At 42.9% G+C, this 21,711-nt stretch overlaps 1 protein-coding gene across 1 annotated transcript in view; it reads right to left on the reverse strand.

The window, feature by feature from the left end:
* TRPC5 (transient receptor potential cation channel subfamily C member 5) overlaps positions 1–21,711 on the reverse strand; it is a 347,720-nt gene that overhangs the window by 182,182 nt on the left and 143,827 nt on the right. The window contains exon 2 of the mRNA XM_061409506.1: positions 5,664–6,062. Within this exon, the coding sequence (XP_061265490.1) occupies positions 5,664–6,041 (378 nt within the window). The 5' untranslated portion in view covers positions 6,042–6,062. The remainder of the gene's footprint in view (positions 1–5,663; positions 6,063–21,711) is intronic.

Consider the following 21,711-nt stretch of genomic DNA (forward strand, 5'->3'; position numbering starts at 1 on the left):
AGGGAGGCACATAGACCTCTTTCCTGGATAGGGGTGGGAGTGGGCTTATTAAAATGCTGGTTCCATTTGTATCATTTCTTACTTACAAAACAGAAAGAAACTCACAGACTTACACAATGAACATATGGTTGCTGGGGGTTGGGGAAGGATTGAGGGAGGGGATAGTTAGGGAGTTTGGGATGAACATGTACACACTGCTATATTTAAAATGGATAACCAACAAGGACCTACTCTATAGCACAGGGAACTTTGCTCAATGTTATGTGGCAACCTGGATGGGAGGGGAGTTTGGGGGAGAAAGGATACATGTATATGTATGGCCAAGTCCCTTTGCTGTTCACTTGAAACTATAACAATATTGTTTGCTAATCAATTATGCTGCTGCTGCTACTGCTGCTGCTAAGTCGCCTCAGTCGTGTCCGACTCTGTGCGACCCCATAGAGGGCAGCCCACTAGGCTCCTCTGTCCCTGGGATTCTCCAGGCAAGAATACTGGAGTGGGTTGCCATTTCCTTCTCCAATGCATGAAAGTGAAAAGTGAAGGTGAAGTCACTCAGTCGTGCCCAACTCTTAGCGACCCCATGGACTGCAGCCTACCAGGCTCCTCCATCCATGGGATTTTCCAGGCAAGAGTACTGGAGTGGGGTGCCATTGCCTCTCCGCTAATCAACTATACCCCAATACAAACTAAAAAGTATAAAAATGCTGATTCCAGGCCCAAACCCCCAAGATTCTGATTCTGTAGTTATGCAACAGGGTTTAGGCGTCTTCATTTTGACGAGTTTTCCATAAGCACAAAGCTTGATCTTTGAGCCAGTTTTAACCATAGACTGATTCAAGGCTCCTCTTGGGACTGAAACTGGATTTGCTTCCCCTGCTGATCATGCTACCCTGTCAGTTCCAAGATTCACTGGGTAAAGGGAGCAGGTTTGATGGACAAGAAATAGGTTGTATTAAACCTTCTGTATAAACATTTTTGAGAGACTGCAGAAAACAATGAGAATTATTTCAGAGTGTTCACCCCCAAGGAATCCCAAGTCCCCCAGGTGGCCAACATCTATCCCTAAGGGAATAGGCTGTAGTGGTTAGGGAGTGGATGCTGCCAAGAGGGTTGGTTTTCTAGAGTAGCAAGAAGACCACAGAATAACACACACACACACACACACACACACACACACACACAGTCTTCTACTTATTGTCTGCTTCAGGAAATTCTATCTGATAGAGCATTACCATTTTAACTTTAAGATTTGGTCCCTATTAAAGATGCAGGTGTCCATGTGAGTGCCAATACTTGAAGCCAGTATCAGCCATTTACAGCCAGCCTCTGGTCTATATTTGAGAGCAGTTTTTGATAGGCTAGAAGAGGAAGAAGAGCATGATGGTCTGGGGCCAGGGTCGAGCAAAGGGTGTCTGGTTGCCAGCCTGAAGGCAAACTTCTTTGTCAGTAAATCTATAGAGGGCATTAGTTTATCCAGCCAAGACTGAGGGAGCTCAGCTGTTCCCAGTCCTTTAGTGAGCTAGGGGAGGGCCTCTGTGAAAAGGGTCAGGTGTTTGGATTCTGTGTAGAGGAGAAGTGCCTTCCTGAGAGTCACCTGCCCAGCTGGACCTGAGGCCCTTTAGGAGTCCTGTGTTTGCTCACACCCCTGACTGCTCCCAGGTAAACAAATCTTGTTTCTATCTCTCAGAAAGGCAGAGCTCCAGCACTGTGGCAGCCTGTTGTTATAGATACTGTATATGACTTATCACAGCAATTGTCAGAGCAATGGAAGAAAAATGCAATTTAGCACCAACTGCTCGCAGGGGTTGTGTGAGAAGAGAAAGCTGCTCAAGAGACCTGGAGAGGGAGCTGATGGCTTTCTGGATTTATATATATGGTATGATATTCGAGTGTGGACAAAGAAGGTCTTATATTCTCAGTGAGTCTGGAAGAACCTTGGTGAAAAACAGCCTGTCCCAAATAGCTTCACCCATGTTTCATATCCCTGACATTCCACCAGGAGTGCTTCATTTCTGTGAGTTAAGCACTGCTTTTATGAAGGGGAAGATCATGCCTTAAATTATATTGTGTTGGCCAAAAAGGTTTTTTGCTCAAGGAATACATTGTTCAATAAATTTCTTGAAAAGGAAAATATATATTTTAACTTAAAACTAATGAACTTTTTGGCCAACCCAGTACTTTAGAATGAGTTTGCCAGGTGCCTTTCTTCCTCAGGGTTTCTAGAGCAATGGGGACAGATGGGAAAAGGGAAAGTGGAAGTGTTAATCTCTCAGTCATGTCTGACTCTCTGTGACCCTATGGACTGTAGCCCACCAGGCTCCTCTGTCTATCGAAAACTTCAGGCAAGAATACTGGAGAGGGTTGCCATTCCCTTCTGCAGGGGATCTTCTCAATCCAAGGATCGAACCCAGGTCTCCTGCACTGGCAGGTGGATTCTTTACTATCTGAGCCACCAGGACGAGGGGGAGCCCATCAAGTTAGGATTTGGCCTACTTTCCAAACTCAGAAATAGGGCTGCTATTGGTAATGCCCTCTTTGGAAACTCTTCTGTGTTCTGCACTCTTTCAAAACAGTTATGATGCTAAATGGGATTGAATTTGAAAGTCCAGGATGTCTTGTTCAAGCAGCTAGCTATGTGCTTTCCCAAGAGATACACATAAGCCCTTCTTGCTCATCAGTAAGTATTTATCTGTCACCCATTATATACTAGGCACTGGGTCAGGTGCAGATGGCGGATACATGAAAACAAAGGGGCATAATTAGATTATGCCTCCCATTTAAGAAACCATCTAATTATGAAGTCTAGTAAGGCTAGCTTCTTTCCACAAGTAAGGCTGACCTTACATATTTACTATGTGCTTGGCGTCATAGTACATGTGCTTGAAGTAAGGCTGACCTTATATATGTACTATGTGCTTGGTGTCAAGTGAAGGGTAGAGTCAATGGCTACATCATCTCAGAGGTGGGCAGGATCATCATGGAGGGGAGTAGCTGGGTAAGCCTTAGTTCAGATTAGCACATTAAATCACCCAGACACTTAGCAGGGCTCTAGAGAAAAGGGGCCCAGAACAAATCCGTTGTGATGGGGATGGTGATGTGGACTGGGAGTGGTCTGCTTTGCTGTATATCCAAATCCTATAGACCTGTCCTTTCCAGAGAGGTTATCCATCCTCCACTGATGTGTGTGTGTGTGTGTGTGTGTGTTAGTCACTTAGTCTGTCTGACTGTTTGTGACCCCATGGACTCCTCTGTCCATAGGATTCTCAAGGAAAGAATACTGGAGTGGATTGCTGTTTCCTTCTCCCCCTCCACTGACGTACCCTGTCTCAAAACTCCTGTGCTGGGAGTTCTCAGACTTACCTCGGACAGCCAGGGGAGCAGTGTAGCCTAGTGCTTAAGAGGGTGGGTTTAGGGGCCAGGCAGCCTGGGTTTGAATGCTGGCTCTGACATTTATACCATCCTATGGCTCAATTTGTCTCATCGGTATCATGGGGACAATCAGAATAGTGCCTGCCTCCCAGAGTAGCTGGGAGGATTAAATGCTGTGAGATGCTTAGCACAGTGCAGTTGCGTGTGATTCATTCATAAAATAAATATTTATTGAGTGCCTTTGATATTGCAGGTACTCTCCCAGTGCCGGGATATAGCAGTGGAGAAGAGAGATAAGGCCCCTTCTCTCTTGGCACCGTATTAAATGTTGATTCAGGCTCTTTACCCAAGGAACTTTTAATCTAGCATCTTGTTTTCTGCTCTGTCAATTCCAATTCCTGGTCTGTGAGTTATCAGTTAGCTTATTTTCATTCCTTTTTGTTTAACTAGGCAAGTATTAAAGCTACGACTTCCCTTTAAACTCAGCTTTGGTCATATCCCATCAGATTTGATGTTGAGTGTTTCCATTATCAGTATTTTGTAAGCACTTTTCGAGTTGGGTTTCGGTTTGTGCTGTTTGTACTTTTTAGTGTATTGTGGTATTCCATGTTGATGACTGTATTCTCTTTGCTACGTGCCTCTATGAACATATGTGCTAAATCATATCCAGCTCTCTGCAACTGCATGGATTGTAGCCTGCCAGACTCCTCCATCCATGGGATTATTCAGGCAAGAATACTGAAGTGGGTTGCCATTTCCTCCTCCAGGGGATCTTCCCGACCCAGGGATTGAACCCCAGTCTTCTGCATTGGCAGATGGGTTCTTTACTACTGTGCCACCTGGGAAGCCCACTACGTACCCTACTATGCTCTGAAAGAAGAGAGACAGTGGAGACCTTCCTGACTTATGGCATTTAGAAGGGCCTAGAGGGAAACAAGACTAGAAAAATCATTAATGAAGGGTACTGAGTGCTAGGCTTTATGGGTTGGCTTCTCTTCTAGTGAAGAGCCGTTGGAGTCACTGAAAGGATGAAAAGGAATGAGAGGATTGTTATGTTATTTGGGGAAGAATAAACCATGTCATTTCTGAGGACAGTTTGAGAGAAAGAAAGAGAGTCCAGATAGGAGTCCAGATAGAAGCTTTCATGCTAGTCTAGTATAGGGATTCTCAAACATGAGCAGCATCACAGTCACCTGGAGGGCTTGCTGGGCCCCATCCCCAGAGTGTCTGATCCAGTCTGATCCAGATCCAGTCTGATCTGGAGGCTTTCACATTTGTGTTTTCTAACAAGTTCCCCTGGTGATGCTAATGCTGATGGTCCAGGAAGCACACTTGGGGAATTACTCATCTAGGAGAGAGATGATGAGAACCTGAGGCAGAGTGGTAGGAGATGGGTTAGAGAGGGAAAAAAAGCACATAAAAGATATTGGGAAGGAAGAACTCAACAGGGCTTGGGGATTGAACATGAAGACAAGGGCGAGGAAGGACTCAAAGGTAACTCCAAAATATTAAATTTTGGTTCCTCAGAAGATAAGAGAATCGCAGAGGCAAAACTCCAAACATCTAGGGGTGGAATGTAGTCACATGAGTGAGACTGAGAGATATGTGTAATTCCTGGATCCATCTGCATCTGTGCCACAGCACTCAAGTTTAAAGGCCTCCTGTCCTTCAGGAAAGAGCAGGTGAGGAGAAAACTCAGGTCTGTGTTTCATCTCTCCTGCTCTCAAATGTAACCTTTGAGTAGAGGAAGGAAATGAAGATATAGAGCAGGAGGTAGGGAGCATAGAAAGAGTTAGAATATTCTGGAAATGGAGAGCACAATTTTAGGTTGTGTGGATGCTCAGTTGCTCAGTCGTGTCCTACTCTTTGTGACCCCAAGGACTGTAGCCCACTAGGCTCCTCTGTTCATGGGATTTCCCAGGCATGAATACTGGAGTGGGTTGCCATTTCCTCCTCCAGGGGATCTTCCCTACCCAGGGATTGAACCCATGTATTTTGCATCTCCTGCACTGGCAGGCAGATTCTTTACCACTATGCTATCTGGGAAGCCCGAGTATTGAATATATGTCAGCAAATACTAATAAGGAAAAAGCAAATGAGTAAAACTCAGTATGGGCCATGCAGGGTGGCTCTACGATCCCACGTGAGACCACTGGCACTATTTTGGAGAGAAGAGGGTTGCCATTATAGGGCTTCTCAACTCCAGCCTACCTAACCTTCCTGAGTTTCATGGCTTCTGACCCTGTGATGCTGTCTTGTCCCTGGTTATTTCCCCAGCTGTAGGGAATTCTTACCTGCTTCTCTCCACTGGGCCGCCTGTAGCTGAGCAGAAGCTCCACAGCACCCACCACTTCCTTGCGGATGGCATAGAGCAGTGCATCGCCAACATACACACTGTGGTTCAGCAGGAGCTCCATGATCTCCAAGTTCTCATTCTCAATGGCAATTAGCAGGGCGCTCCGGCCCAGTGGGTCCATGCAGTTGATGTTGACATTGTAGTAGATCTCGGCCTCCTGGAGGGCCTGCTTCACAGTGGCATAGTCCCCCTTCTCCACAGCATTGAGGAAGGCCTTCTCCTCAGCAGAGAGCTCTGTCTCTGCCCTCACAATCTGCAGGGGAATGCGGTCTCTGTATGGTGAGTAGTTGACCTTTTTGTAGTACAGTTGGGCCATGGTTCATAGCAATTTTGAAACCTAAATGAGGAGATAGAGGGAGATCAAAGATGTTAGATACCTGCAGCTCTAAAGTGGTCAGTTATGGAGGCAGCCTTGCTAGGGACTTGAAAAATCCTTAGCTGTTTTAAAGCTACAATCTTTCTCCTCTTGCAAAGGAGTATATAGAAGAAAGATCCTGGGCTTTTGGGTCAGAAAGACCTGGGTTCAATCTCTAGCTTTACCAGGTCTGTGACCTTAAAGAAGTTACTCAAGCTCACTGTGCTTCAGTTTCTTATTATTAAGCTTGTTTGTGTAAGTCACTCAGTTATGTCCAACTCTTTGCGACCCCACAGACTATAGCCTGGTGGGAAATCCATGGGATTTCCCAGGCAAGAATACTGGAGTGGGCTGCCATGCCCTCCTCCAGGGGATCTTCCTGACCCAGGGATTGACCTGGGTCTTCTGCATTGCAGGCAGACTCTTTACCATCTGAGCCACTAGGGGAGCCCTGAAAAGCTTATCAATATTAATAACATTAACAGCACCAGGCCCCATGCTAAAGACTAATTCCTATCTCATAAAGCTATTGTGAGAGTTAAATGAGATAATGACTGATCACAGTAACTGGTAAAGAGCAAACCTCCTGAGACATGGCACAAGTTAGTTTTTTCCTTCCCTTCTGCTGTCTGGAAATACTCATGATAATACTTCTGATTGCTGATGCAAAGTTGGACCTCATTTTTGGCTACTTTTCTTTGGACCCTGGGCCTCTGCTAATTTGTAGGATTACATTTGCAGCTGCCCTGGATGCAGATCCTGGATTGAAATCCTGTTGGAATGCTAACTGAAGCCTTCTTCTGACTGCTGCTCACTGGGGAAGAGGGTACTGACTCCAACACACTACAGTCATGTATCGCCTCTAGCCCCTCCTGATGTTTTTCCTCCACCACCTAAACCAAGCAGTTGACATATATGAGAATCTATCTGATTCAATTCTGAGAAGTGACTGGTCTGTTTTACATGCACTATATCTAAAGCCAGATTGTAATAGAAGTGATTTCAAAGCAAAACCTATTAATGCATTCCTACAATATGTTTAACTTTCTCTGGGAGACCAAGAATAAAAGATAGTCTTTGCCTTTAATTGCATAGAATGAATCACAATATAGAGCTCTGCCTTGTAGTTTACAGATTGAATTCATACACATTTCTCATTGACTCCTTGTACTAGCCCTATGAGATGGGAATGCTTATCCTCCCCAGGGCAGATGAGGCTCAGACCCATGAGGTGACTGACTCCCCTTTCCCTACCATCCCTGGGACCTCCAGGACTCTCTGGAGGCTGAGGTTGGATGATGTTATTTAAGTGTCTTTCACTACTGAACTGTTTTGCCAGCAAAAAGAAATGGAAATGTGATAAAGGGCCTCTTGTCTCATCTTCTGGATATAAGAGATGATGAAGACATGTGGCTTCCACAAACATTTGCCTTACTCTTTCAGGTAATTACATCTCTGCTTTGGCAGAGTGAGCGGCATATATTATACCAAGTGGCATTTGCAATTCATGCACTTGTGATCTTCTGGGAAGTTAGCGTTTGAAGGTTAGTGTTGCCTCTTGCCCTGAACAGGCCCAGATGACAAATTTCTCTCTGCATCCAAATCTCAGGAGAGCAGACTGCTGCTTGGCTGTTTTGAGAAGCACTGATATTTTCTTGTGCTACTTTCAAGTAACTCAGCAATGACTAAAGGAAAGTGGCATTTAGAGGAAGCATTTGTCACTAAACAGCAAATTACTTTAATAATGCTAATTGTAGAACACCTCCCTGCCTCCCTGTCTCCATTATAAAGAAAAAGGGAGGAGAAAGAAGAGACAGTGAGAGCTCCTGAAAAGAGACTCAACAGCCCAATTCAGTTTACATTTTTAAATTAATCAACATGAACACAGTGGAAGCCTTCAGCATGCCTAGCACTGTACTAGTCACCTTTGAAACAGAAGAAAGAAAAAGGTCCCTGTCTTCATCATCTCCCACTTGGACCATTCCACACACTTACAATGAGTCATTCCAACTCCCTTCTCTCCCCTTTCAGATTGTCTTCCACACTACCCCCAAGTTATCCTGTGAAACACAAAGCTGATCCTATTTCACTCTCCTTGGTTTGTATCCCGCTGCTTTTGTGATGAAATCAACACTCCTTTCCGAGGTCTACTTACTAGGTCTTGGCTTGTGTTTGTTTACCTATCTAATGTCATTTGAAAGCACTCTCACCTTCATCCACTGTTGTTTAGCCCTGTAAAGCTTCTTTTGATTCTTCCAACATGCCAAGTATTCTCCTACCTCAAGACCTTCGATCATCTCCTGGAACACTGTCCTCCAACTTTTCATTTTTCAAGCCTCAACTAAATGTCACCTCTTCAGAGATGCCCTCATCAACTGCTCTCTATAAAGTAGTTCCTTCATATTCTTCTCTCCATTGTAGCCATAGCCTTTTCTCTTCTTTCTTGATGTTAATCAAAATTTCTAGTAACACAGACATATGTCTTTGTCTTCCTGAGTAATCATCTGTTCAGTCCAATCTGCTTTAAAGCTCAAGTGCAGAGGTTGCATCTGTCCTGATTTTCTAGCATTCATCCAAGCCCAGTTCCTGGCATACCCTGGATGCTGGATATAAGTGTGATGAATGAATGAGTAAACCTTCCATGATATTCTCTCATCTCTCTCCTTCTCACCCAAAATTCTAGCCATACTGAGCCATGTTCTCTGAGTTACCCTTTCATGATCATGTGTTTGCACGTAACTCCATCCTACTTTCTCTATTTAACAAACCCCTCTCTACTTCAGCACCTTGCTAATAAGTCCCACCCTTCTCTGTGAAGCCTTCCCGATACCCTCAGAATCTCCCTTTGGGCTCCCCCCTGGCACTCAGATCACATTTGTTCTACATCATTCAACTGCATCTTTGTCTTCCTGCTGTTTGTGTAGGGATACCAGATAATCACGATGGTGTGATCACTGACCTAGAGCCAGACATCCTGGAATGTGAAGTCAAGTGGGCCTTAGAAAGCATCACTATGAACAAAGCTAGTGGAGGTGATGGAATTCCAGTTGAGCTATTTCAAATCCTAAAGGATGATGCTGTGAAAGAGCTGCACTCAATATGCCAGCAAATTTGGAAAATTCAGCAGTGGCCACAGGACTGGAAAAGGTCACTTTTCATTCCAATCCCAAAGAAAGGCAATGCCAAAGAATACTCAAACTACCACACAATTGCACTCATCTCACATGCTAGTAAAGTAATGCTCAAAAATCTCCAAGCCAGGCTTCAGCAATATGTGAACCGTGAACTTCCTGATGTTCAAGCTGGTTTTAGAAAAGGCAGAGGAACCAGAGATCAAATTGCCAACATCCGCTGGATCATGGAAAAAGCAAGAGAGTTCCAGGAAAACATCTACTTCTGCTTTATTGACTATGCCAAAGTCTTTGACTGTGTGGATCACAGTAAACTGTGGAAAATTCTGAAAGAGATGGGAATACCAGACCACCTGATCTGCCTCTTGAGAAATTTGTATGCAGGTCAGGAAGCAACAGTTAGAACTGGACATGGAACAACAGACTGGTTCCAAATAGGAAAAGGAGTTCGTCGAGGCTGTATATTGTCACCCTGCTTATTCAACTTATATGCAGAGTACATCATGAGAAACGCTGGACTGGAAGAAACACAAACTGGAATCAAGATTTCCGGGAGAAATATCAATAACCTCAGATATGCAGATGACACCACCTTTATGGCAGAAGGTGAAGAGGAACTAAAAAGCCTCTTGATGAAAGTGAAAGTGGAGAGTGAAAAAGTTGGCTTAAAGCTCAACATTCAGAAAACGAAGATCATGGCATCTGGTTCCACCACTTCATGGGAAATAGATGGGGAAAAAGTGGAAACAGTGTCAGACTTTATTTTTCTGGGCTCCAAAATCACTACAGATGGTGACTGCAGCCATGAAATTAAAAGACGCTTACTCCTTGGAAGGAAAGTTATGACCAACCTAGATAGCATATTGAAAAGCAGAGACATTACTTTGCCAACAAAGATCTGTCTAGTCAAGGCTAAGGTTTTTCCTGTGGTCATGTATGGATGTGAGAGTTGGACTGTGAAGAAGGCTGAGCGCCAAAGAATTGATGCTTCTGAACTGTGGTGTTGGAGAAGACTCTTGAGAGTCCCTTGGACTGCAAGGAGATCCAACCAGTCCATTCTGAAGGAGATCAGCCCTGGGATTTCTTTGGAAGGAATGATGTTGAAGCTGAAACTCCAGTACTTTGGCCACCTCATGTGAAGAGTTGACTCATTGGAAAAGACTCTGATGCTGGGGTGGATTGGGGGCAGGAGGAAAAGGGGACGACAGAGGATGAGATGGCTGGATGGCATCACTGACTCAATGGACGTGAGTCTGAGTGAACTCCGGGAGTTGGTGATGGACAGGGAGGCCTGGCATGCTGCAATTCATGGGGTCGTAAAGAGTCGGACACGACTGAGCGACTGATCTGATCTGACCTTGATTCCTGCCTTCCTAGCACTTACACAGGGTCTGGAACATGATGAGTGCTCAACAAATGGATGTTTAATGAACAAATACAATCTAGCTGATGGGGTCAGCACAGTCACAAATGAGTACTAGATTTTGTGGTACTGATTTGATGCTTGGGGTTTTCAGAAAGGGCTCTGTGAGGCTGGAAGTGTCAGAGGTTTCATGGAGAAGATAGCTGTTATCCAGTCCTTGAAGAATTAATATAGTGTGAAAATGTGAGGGTAGTTCAGGTATCACAAGAACAAATGTGGTGGGCTTGATCATAGTCTAGTTAAGATAGTTTTGGGGGCATATTTTTAAGACTATAATAGAATACAGGGATTAGAGGTAAACAAATTATAAGGCAGCAGCTCAAATCTTGTTTCACTATATTAAAAATGATCTTAAACACTTGACATATATACACTACCATGTGTAAAATAGATAGGTAGTGGGAAGCTATTGTATAGCACAGGGAGCTCAGCTTGGTGCTCTTTGATGACCTAGAGGGGTGGGATGAGGGGGCAGGTGGGATGGGGGGGTCCAAGAGTGAGGGAATATATGTGTACATATAGCTAATTCACTTCAGTGTACAGCAGAAGCTAATACAACATTGTAAAGCAATTATACTAAAAAAAAAAAATTACACACACACACACACAAACTAAAAAAACAGAAAATCCACTTGCTGCCCATTTGCCACTTAAGAGGCTGTGCTATGATGTGCTTAGTCCCTCAGTTGTGCTTGACTCTTTGCGATCCCATGGACTGTAGCCCACCAGGCTCCTCTGTCCATGGGGATTCTCTAGGTAAGAATACTAGAGTGGGTTGCCATGCCCTCCTCCAGGGAATCTTCCCAACCCAGGGACCAAACCCAGGTCTCCTGCATTGCAGGTGTATTCTACCATCTGAGCCACCAGGAAAGCCCCTTAAGAGACTACTATGAAAGGAAAGGCTAGATGTCTTTTCAGATGGTGTCACTGGTGGTTCTGGGCTAAGTATTACTGCTACAGGAAGGTCCGTGTCCATGTTAGCAAGACAAGCTATAAGGGAAACTGAAGACAAATGTGTCCCAGGGAAAAGTGAAAACACAGGGAACTAACTCAATCAAAGCCCTGTTGAGTGCCAGGCACTATGCCAGGAGCCAGAGTGATAAATTATTCCACTTTGGGGATAATTCATATGTCCTGGGCACTGTGCCAGGTACTGGGGCAGCATTAATACTACTACTGCTTCTAGTAGTAATAGTAATGAAAGCAACAAGAAGTACATTCACTGAACTCTCACTCTATGCCAGATGTGTGAGTTATAATAGTAAAGAGAGAGGACAGTACAATCATGGTCAATTTGCAACTTGAAGTAAGTATAATTGGATGATCTATAGTCAGTTCAGAGTCTAGTGTTACTTTTCATCTCTTGCATTTGAAATTAATCTGGTCTATTGCATTTCCAGTGGGCTGAGCTATGAGAAGCTTTGTGGTATTCCCCTGTAGAGAAAAAAACCTCTCCTCCAGAGGTCGCCTGAGAAATACTATGAGAGTGATTCCTTCACTTTAAGGCACTATATTCCTAAAAACTACCCCTGGAAGGGACAATAAATTACATGGCCAATAGCCAATAACACTTTAAGGTGAATTCCTTGATTAAGAAAGTTGCTGTGGCCTTGGAAGTAACGAGATGTATATTTAGAAGGACATGGAAGATATGATGGAGGGGAAAGGAGAGGCCTGGATGTCTCTTTTATGTATCCATGTCCACCTCTATACTACCCAGGATATAAAATGGGTTCCCCATATAGTCTGAAAAATTGATGCTTTTGAATTGTAGTGCTGAAGAAGCTTCTTGAGAGTCCCTTGAACAGCAAGGAGATTAAACCAGTCAATCCTAAAGGAAATCAACCCTGAGTATTCATTGGAAGGACTGATGCTGAAGCTGAAGCGCCAATACTTTGGCCACCTGATGGGAAGAGCTGACTCATTGGAAAAGACCCTGATGCTGGGAAAGATTGAGGGCAGGAGGAGAAGGGGGTGGCAGAGGTTGAGATGGTTGGATGGCATCACTGACTCAATTGACATGAGTTTGAGCAGACTCCAGGAGATAGCAGAGAACAGAGGAACCTGGTGTGTGGCAGTCAATGGGGTCACAAAGTTGGACATGACTTAGCAACTGAACAACATGTTAAGTGTCCACCTGCAAGCTTATAATATGTCTAATGACTTTCCTAGTTCCCTGCCCTCTGCCAGTCCCCAAAGCTGGTGCCATTTGACCCTCATTGACAGCTTTTAGCCTCATCCTCACTCTAAGCTCTGAAATCAATTCTTTCTCCATATGCTTGCTGTTAGTCCTACTCTGCCATTTTTTCTGGGAATAAGTAACTAATGATGGAATTTCTGGCATCTCTTGAGGATGGGTTATAGGGAAGGTTCCTTTCCATAACCCTTTATTGTTATAGTTATGCTTGGCAGATTGTACTCATCTGCCACTAACCTAAGCCAGGAAGTGAGGTTCGTATTCCCATTATTAGGCACTGGTTTTGAGATGTATCCTTAATTGAATGAAATAAAACCAGCCAGCACTTCACCCTATTCTACAAGTGAACTCCCACTGTAGTCTCCCAAGCAATGAAGATTAAGAATGGTCAATCAGGCTCTCAGGTGCTTATCATGTTCCCTCTTTCTGGTTCTGCTAGCCAGAGGAGTTTGTCTAATGGAATCTGTGACATCTGTGGGTTCAAATGATGCAATTTAAAGAGCTAAATCAATGGGCTGGGCAGAAGGGCAGGACACAAAGTGGTCTCACCAAATCCCAGCCCAGATCATTGCCCAGCTCAGGCCTTTGTGAGGACGAAAGCTTCCCATCTCACTAAAATTTAGTGCCTTTGGAGGGACACAGTATCTGTGTGTGGCTTGTACTCTGTGCCATGAGGATTGAGCTTCAATGGTGAAATCCTTGTGACTTCTTACCCTTCTCCTTATCTGTCTAGTTGTCCATCTCTTCAGAGTCCTTTAAGGAAAGTAGATTTAATTTGATAAACTTATACAATCTCAAGGGTAAATGGCAGATAATAAATACATTCAATGAATAAGTACCAGGCACTGTGATAGAAGCTGATTGTAACAGCTGAGTGGCTTAAAGCCAGACCTCATCTAGAGAAAAACTGCATTTGAACAAGAATCTTGAATGCCCAATCCAATGAGTGACTAGAATGGCAACTTCATGTACATAGCCACGGAGGTGGGCTAGTGAGAGGAAGCTTGTGTGTGTGTGTACATGTGTATGTACATATGTGTGTGTGTGTGTGTGTGTGTGCATGTTGATTTTGAGAGCATTTTGACTCCTTTAAGAGAACCACTTAGAGAACTTCCTAATTTTAATGTAGTTACACTAATCTTAAAGGAGCAACCCCACATCCAAGGAGTGGTGGCTGCTCGGGCACAAGAGGGCCTAGAGGAGCCACTCCACATTCAAGGTCAAGAGGGGCGGTGGTGAGGAGATACCCATTGTCCAAGGTAAGGAGCAGTAGCTGTGCTTTGCTGGAGCACTGTGAAGAGATACCCCATGTCCAAGGTAAGAGAAAGCCAAGTAAGACGGTAGGTGTTGCAAGAGGGCATCAGAGGGCAGACACACTGAAACCATAATCACAGAAAACTAGTCAATCTAATCACACTAGGACCACAGCCTTGTCTAACTCAATGAAACTAAGCCATGCCCGTGGGGCCACCCAAGACAGGTGGCCTTGGTCATGGTGGAGAGGTCTGAGAGAATGTGGTCCACTGGAGAAAGGAATGGCAAACCACTTCAGTATTCTTGCCTTGAGTACCCCATGAACAGTATGAAAAGTCAAAATGATAGGATACTGAAAGAGGAACTCCCCAGGTCGGTAGGTGCCCAATATGCTACTGGAGATCAGTGGAGAATAGCAAGAAGAACAGCAAAGAATACCAAGAGAAGACAAGAAAGCCTTCTTCAGCGATCAATGTAAAGAAATAGAGGGAAACAACAGAATGGGTAAGACTAGAGATCTCTTCAAGAAAATTAGAGATACAAAGGGAACATTTCATGCAAAGATGGGCTCAATAAAGGACAGAAATGGTATGGACCTAACAGAAGCAGAAGATATTAAGAAGAGATGGCAAGAATACACAGAAGAACTGTACAAAAAAGATCTTCATGACCAAGATAATCACGATGGTATGATCACTCACCTAGAGCCAGACATCCTGGAATGTGAAGTCAAGTGGGCCTTAGAAAGCATCACTATGAACAAAGCTAGTGGAGGTGGTGGAATTCCAGTTGAGCTATTTCAAATCCTGAAAGATGATGCTGTGAAAGAGCTGCACTCAATATGCCAGCAAATTTGGAAAACTCAGCAGTGGCCACAGGACTGGAAAAGGTCAGTTTTCATTCCAATCCCAAAGAAAAGCAATGCCAAAGAATGCTCAAACTACTGCACAATTGCACTCATCTCACACGCTAGTAAAGTAATGCTCAAAATTCTCCAAGCCAGGCTTCAGCAATATGTGAACCGTGAACTTCCAGATGTTCAAGCTTGTTTTAGAAAAGGCAGAGGAACCAGAGATCAAATTGCTAACATCCGCTGGATCATTGAAAAAGCAAGAGAGTTCCACAAAAACATCTATTTCTGCTTTACTGACTATGCCAAAGCCTTTGACTGTGTGGATCACAATCAACTGTGGAAAATTCTGAAAGAGATGGGAATACCAGACCACCTGACCTACCTCTTGAGAAACTCGTATGCAGGTCAGGAAGCAGCAGTTAGAACTGGACATGGAACAACAGACTGGTTCCAAATAGGAAAAGGAGTACGTCAAGGCTGTATATTGTCACCCTGCTTATTTAACTTATATGCAGAGTACATCATGAGAAACGCTGGGCTGGAGAAACACAAGCTGGAATCAAGATTGCCAGGAGAAATATCAATAACCTCAGATATGCAGATGACACCACCCTTATGGCAGAAAGTGAAGAGGAACTAAAAAGCCTCTTGATGAAAGTGAAAGAGGAGAGTGAAAAAGTTGGCTTAAAGCTCAACATTCAGAAAACGAAGATCATGGGATCTGGTCCCATCACTTCATGGGAAATCGATGCGGAAACAGTGGAAACAGTGTCAGACTTCATTTTTGGGGGCTCCAAAATCACTGCAGATGGTGATTGCAGCCATGAAATTAAAAGACGCTTACTCCTTGGAAGGAAAGTTATGACCAACCTAGACAGCATATTCAAAAGCAGAGGCGTTACTTTGCCGTAGGTCTGTCTAGTCAAGGCTATGGTTTTACCAGTAGTCATGTATGGATGTGAGAGTTGGACTGTGAAGAAAGCTGAGCACCGAAGAATTGATGCTTTTGAACTGTGGTGTTGGAGAAGACTCTTGAGAGTCCCTTGGACTGCAAGGAGATCCAACCAGTCCATTCTGAAGGAGATCAGCCCTGGGTGTTCTTTGGAAGGAATGATGCTAAAGCTGAAACTCCAGTACTTTGGCCACCTCATGTGAAGAGTTGACTCATTAGAAAAGACTCTGATGCTGGGAGGGATTAGGGGCAAGAGGAGAAGGGGATGACAGAGGATGAGATGGCTGGATGGCATCACCGACTTGATGGATGTGTTTGAATGAAGTCCGGGAGCTGGTGATGGACAGGGAGGCCTGGTGTGCTGCAATTCACTGGGTTGCAAAGAGTCGGACATGACTCAGCAACTGAACCGACTGACACTAATCTTTTCCAGAAAAGTCCAGGTATTATGCCTCCTACAAGAGACCTCAAAAGTCATCTAGAATAACCCCTTGCTCAGTGAAAAAAAAAAAAAGAAAAAGAAAAACACCCTGACAATATACTTTTTAAGTGATTGTTCAGTTAATGAGCACCTCCACTGATGAAAACCTCACCCCTTTCTCACCTTTATGGAGAGTGCTGATATTCAGCAAGGGCATCTCTATGTCTATCCAAAATCACCTGCTTCCAGCTTCTATTCCATGGCCCCAGTTCTGCTCTCTAGAGCAGTATCAGGCAAATCTGTCTTTTGTTCTGCATGACAATCCTTCATGTATTTGATTTCATTTCTCATGTCTCTCTCTGCCCCAGGAGTCTCCCCTTCTCTAGAATTATGAGCATCCTAGTGGTCTGCTTCTAGTTATTCTATACTTTACTTTTCTTAAAGTATGTTGTTCAGAAGTAAACACATTCTCTAGAATGGTCAGGCCAGCACAAGTTACACCGTGGCTATTTTTTCTTCATTTCTCATTCAGCAATGCTTTGCTAGGGTCAAGACACCATAATGTCTCATTTCAAAAGGTACTTTAGACCATCCTGCATAGTGGTATATTATGCTTTTCATTTGTACAAATCATACCGATCCAAAATTTCCTTGATATATAAATAGTAATAAATTAACATTAAGCACTTATGTGCCAGATACTGTATATGCTAAATGCTTCACATACATTATTTAAATTATTCTTTACTTTCAGACAGTTATGATTAGCATCTCTCTCATCCCAGATAAGGAACCTGAGGCACAAAGAGGTTAAGTAATTTGCTTCAGTTCACACACAGTTTAAGTTCACACACAGTGATGGGAATGGGGTAAGAGTCAAGCTCTGACTTTAGAGTCTACATTTTAAACTACTTCAATGAAAGTAGATTCCTTTGTAAGCTCCATAATGCCTATAATAGTGCTAGGCATAGTGCTGCAATTCAGTACTTGTTATGCACCTAGTATTTGTCATAGCTAGGGCATTTGGCAGCAGGGAATACAAAGATACATGTATAAATGACATATCTCTTGCCTTCAAACATTTCCAGGTCCAGAGACAGAGAAAAAAATTAAAGTAAGTTAAATGTACTACAGTCTGATAGAGTCTAATATATAATAGGGACACAAAGGAGGAAGTGTTTAACTCTACTTGGGGAGATAATTGAAAAGAAAGCAATATTTTAACTATGTCTTATCACGATGGTGTGATCATTTACCTAGAGCCAGACATCCTGGAATGTGAAGTCAAGTGGGGCTTAGGAAGCATTACCACGAACAAAGCTAGTGGAGGTGATGGAATTCCAGTTGAGCTATTTCAAATCCTAAAGGATGATGCTGTGAAAGTACTGTACTTAATATGTCAGCAAATTTGGAAAACTCAACAGTGGCCACAGGACTGGAAAAGGTCAGTTTTCATTCCAATCTCAAAGGCAATGACAAAGAAAGCTCAAATTACCACACAATTGCACACATCTCACATGCTAGTAAAGTAATGCTCAAAATTCTCCAAGCCAGGCTTCAACAATACATGAACCATGAACTTCCAGATGTTCAAGCTGGTTTTAGAAAAGGTAGAGGAACCAGAGATCAAATTGCCAGCATCTGCTGAATCATGGAAAAAGCAAGAGAGTTCCAGAAAAACATCTATTTCTGCTTTATTGACTATGCCAAAGCCTTTGACTGTGTGGATCACAATCAACTGTGGAAAATTCTGAAAGAGATAGGAATACCAGACCACCTGACCTGCCTCTTGAGAAACCTGTACGCAGGTCAGGAAGCAAGAGTTAGAACTGGACATGGAACAACAGACTGGTTCCAAATAGGAAAAGGAGTACGTCAAAGCTGTATATTGTCACCCTGCTTATTTAACTTATATGCAGAGTACATCATGAGAAATGCTGGGCTGGAAGAAGCACAAGCTGGAATCAAGATTGCCAGGAGAAATATCAATAATCTCAGATATGCAGATGAAACCACCCTTATGGCAGAAAGTGAAGAGGAACTAAAGAGCCTCTTGATGAAAGTGAAAGAGGAGAGTGAAAAAAGTTGACTTAAAGCTCAATATTCAGAAAACGAAGGTCATGGCATCCGGTCCTGTCATTTCATGGCAAATAAATGGGGAAACAGTGGCTGGCTTTATTTTGGGGGGCTCCAAAATCACTGCAGATGGTGATTGCAGCCATGAAATTAAAAGACGCTCAACATTCAGAAAATAAAGATCATGGGATCTGGTCCCATCACTTCATGGGAAATAGGTGGAGAAACAGTGGAAACAGTGTCAGACTTTATTTTTGGGGGCTCCAAAATCACTGCAGATGGTGACTGAAGCCATGAAATTAAAAGACACTTACTCCTTGGAAGGAAAGTTATGACCAACCTAGATAGCATATTGAAAAGCAGAGACATTACTTTGCCAACAAAGGTCTGTTTAGTCAAGGCTATGGTTTTTCCAATGGTCATGTTTGGATGTGAGAGTTGGACTGTGAAGAAAGCTGAGCACTGAAGAATTGATGCTTTTGAACTGTGGCGTTGGAGAAGACTCTTGAGAGTCCCTTGGACTGCAAGGAGATCCAACCAGTCCATTCTGAAGGAGATCAGCCCTGGGTGTTCTTTGGAAGGAATGATGCTAAAGCTGAAACTCCAATATTTTGGCCACCTCATGTGAAGAGTTGACTCATTGGAAAAGACCCTCATGCTGGGAGGGATTTGGGGCAGGAGGAAAAGGGGATGACAGAGGATGAGATGGCTGGATGGCATCACTGACTGGATGGATGTGTTTGCGTGAACTCTGGGAGTTGGTGGTAGACAGGGATGCCTGGCATGCTGCAATTCATGGGGTCTCAAAGAGTCGGACACAACTGAGAGACTGAACTTACTTACTTACTTACTCCTTGGAAGAAAAGCTATGACAAACCTAGACAGCATATTAAAAAGCAGAGGCATTACTTTTTCAACAAACATCTGTCTAGTCAAGGCTATGGTTTTTCTAGTAGTCATGTATGGATGTGAGAATTGGACTATAAAGAAAGCTGAGTGCTGAAGAATTGATGCTTTTGAACTGTGGTGTTAGAAAAGACTCTTGAGAGTCCCTTGGACTGCAAGGAGTTCCAACCAGTCCGTCCTAAAGGAGATCAGTCCTGGGTGTTCATTGAAAAGACGGATGTTGAAGCTGAAACTCCAATACTTTGGCCACCTGATGGGAAGAGCTGACTCATTTGAAAAGACCCTGATGCTGGGAAAGATTGAGGGCAGGAGGAGAAGGGAATGACAGAGGATGAGATGGTTGGATGGCATCACTGACTTAATGGACATGAGTCTGGGTAGGCTTCGGGAGTCGGTGATGGACCGGGAGTCCTGGTGTGCTACAGTTCATGGGGCTGCAAAGAGTTGGACATTACTGAGTGACTGAACTGAACTGAAGAGTTTGTTAGCAATGTAGGGATGGTCATTCTAGATAAGGGACACAGCAGGTGCTCAGGTGTGAGTATGTAAATCACAGTGGTATTTTAGAGAACATTAGCACTCTTCCTATTCTAACTTCTCAAGCATGTGACCACCTTGGGACCTTATCACATGTGGTTCACTGCCTATAATCCTATTCTACTAGTTCATCAGTTTTCTTCTTATGATGGAGATCAGATAAAATGTCATCTCTTCAGTAAGCCTCCAAAGAACACATTTCCAGTGGAGATGCTCCTTTGTGTCACCCTCTATCTCATTATCCAGACTTGCTTTTCTTAAAGAATTTATTACTACTTGAAATGCTTATATTTTTGTTTAGTATTTTAACACCTAGCTCCCCCAAATTTATTGTAAAGTCCATAATAGCAAACTTTATCTGTCATGTTTACTACTCTATATCCACAACCTGGCACATAGTAGGCTCTCAATAGATATGTATTAAATTACTACATGAAATAGTGGTAGGGGTAGAGATGTAGGGATGCTCTGTGAGAAGAGCTATGCTTTTTTCTTGTGTGTTTAACCACCTTCCCTGCATGTGGCCAAGTGCTTAAGCAAGAAGCCCTCCTTTTTACCTCAAGGAAAGGGTCTTAATTAGTCTAAGGTGGCTCAGATGGTAAAGCGTCTGCCTACAATGTGGGTAGACCTGGGTTCGATCCCTGGGTCAGGAAGATCTCCTGGAGAAGGAAATGGCAAACCATTCCAGTATTCTTGCTTGGAAAATCCCATGGATGGAGTAGCCTGGTAGGCTACAGTCCACAGGGTCACAAAGAGTCGGACACGACTGAACGACTTCACTTTCTTTTCAAGTAAATATTGGTAATTCCATTTCTTTGATTGACCTAGATTTGAGCATTGGTACAGTTCTGCCCAATGAGATGTGCTAGAGGGCTTCTAGGAAAAGTTTCTTTGTTCTTAAAAAGAGATGTAAAAATAAGAAATATTTCCCCTTTTTGCCTCTGAATGATGTCATTTGCATATGACACCAAACTTTGGTAGCCATTTTTGAGATTATGAAGAAAGGCAGCCTAAAAGACTCAGCTTCCATGCTGAGGATGGCATAAATTGGGTCCTTTATGATGTCTCTGAGCCATTGAATTAATTAATCTGGAAGCTGCTCAACCTCTAGACTTCTAGTTGTGTGAGATGAAAACTCACTTTTTGTTAACCCACTTTTAGGCATGCTTCTCTTTTACAAGAAGCTGAAGACATCCTAAGTGATAGCATTTTGGGGAAAATTACAAAAATTAAACCACAAACAAATAGAAAACTTGAGCAGCTTAATAATCATAGAGGAAATTAAAATAGTTTGAAATGTCTACCAGTTAAAAGTCACTTGGTTCAAGTGGTTTCACATTTGTGTATATCAACAAAACTTAAAAAATGCAGATATTATCTTGATATTAAAATCATTTTCAGATTATAGATCAAGGAAGAACACTCCTGAATTCATTCTACAAAGCTAGCATAATCTTAATGCCAAAACCTGATAATGCTACTCCGAAGTGAAAACTATATATATATATAGTTATATATATATATGTATATGTATATATATATGTGTGTATATATATATATATATAGACAAATTTCAACCATGAAAATCATTCTAAAAAACTCTAAATAAAATATTAGCAAATGAAAACCAGAAGTAAATTTGAAGAATAACATTATGACCAAGTGGAACTTATCCTAAGAGCAAGCAGGGTTCAATATGAGAAAATTTTCAATAGAAATAGTAACTGTCAACCACTTAAAAGAAAGAAAACATGATTATATCAATAGATGAAAAAATTGATATTAACTCAGAACCTATTTATTTAAAGAATGAAGTAAAATTGGAACAAAAGTAAACTACCTATATACACAAAAAAACTATTTACCTCAAATCAATAATAA

This window comes from Bos javanicus, chromosome X (assembly GCF_032452875.1).
Source record: "Bos javanicus breed banteng chromosome X, ARS-OSU_banteng_1.0, whole genome shotgun sequence".
In the NCBI taxonomy this organism is placed as follows: domain Eukaryota; kingdom Metazoa; phylum Chordata; class Mammalia; order Artiodactyla; family Bovidae; genus Bos; species Bos javanicus.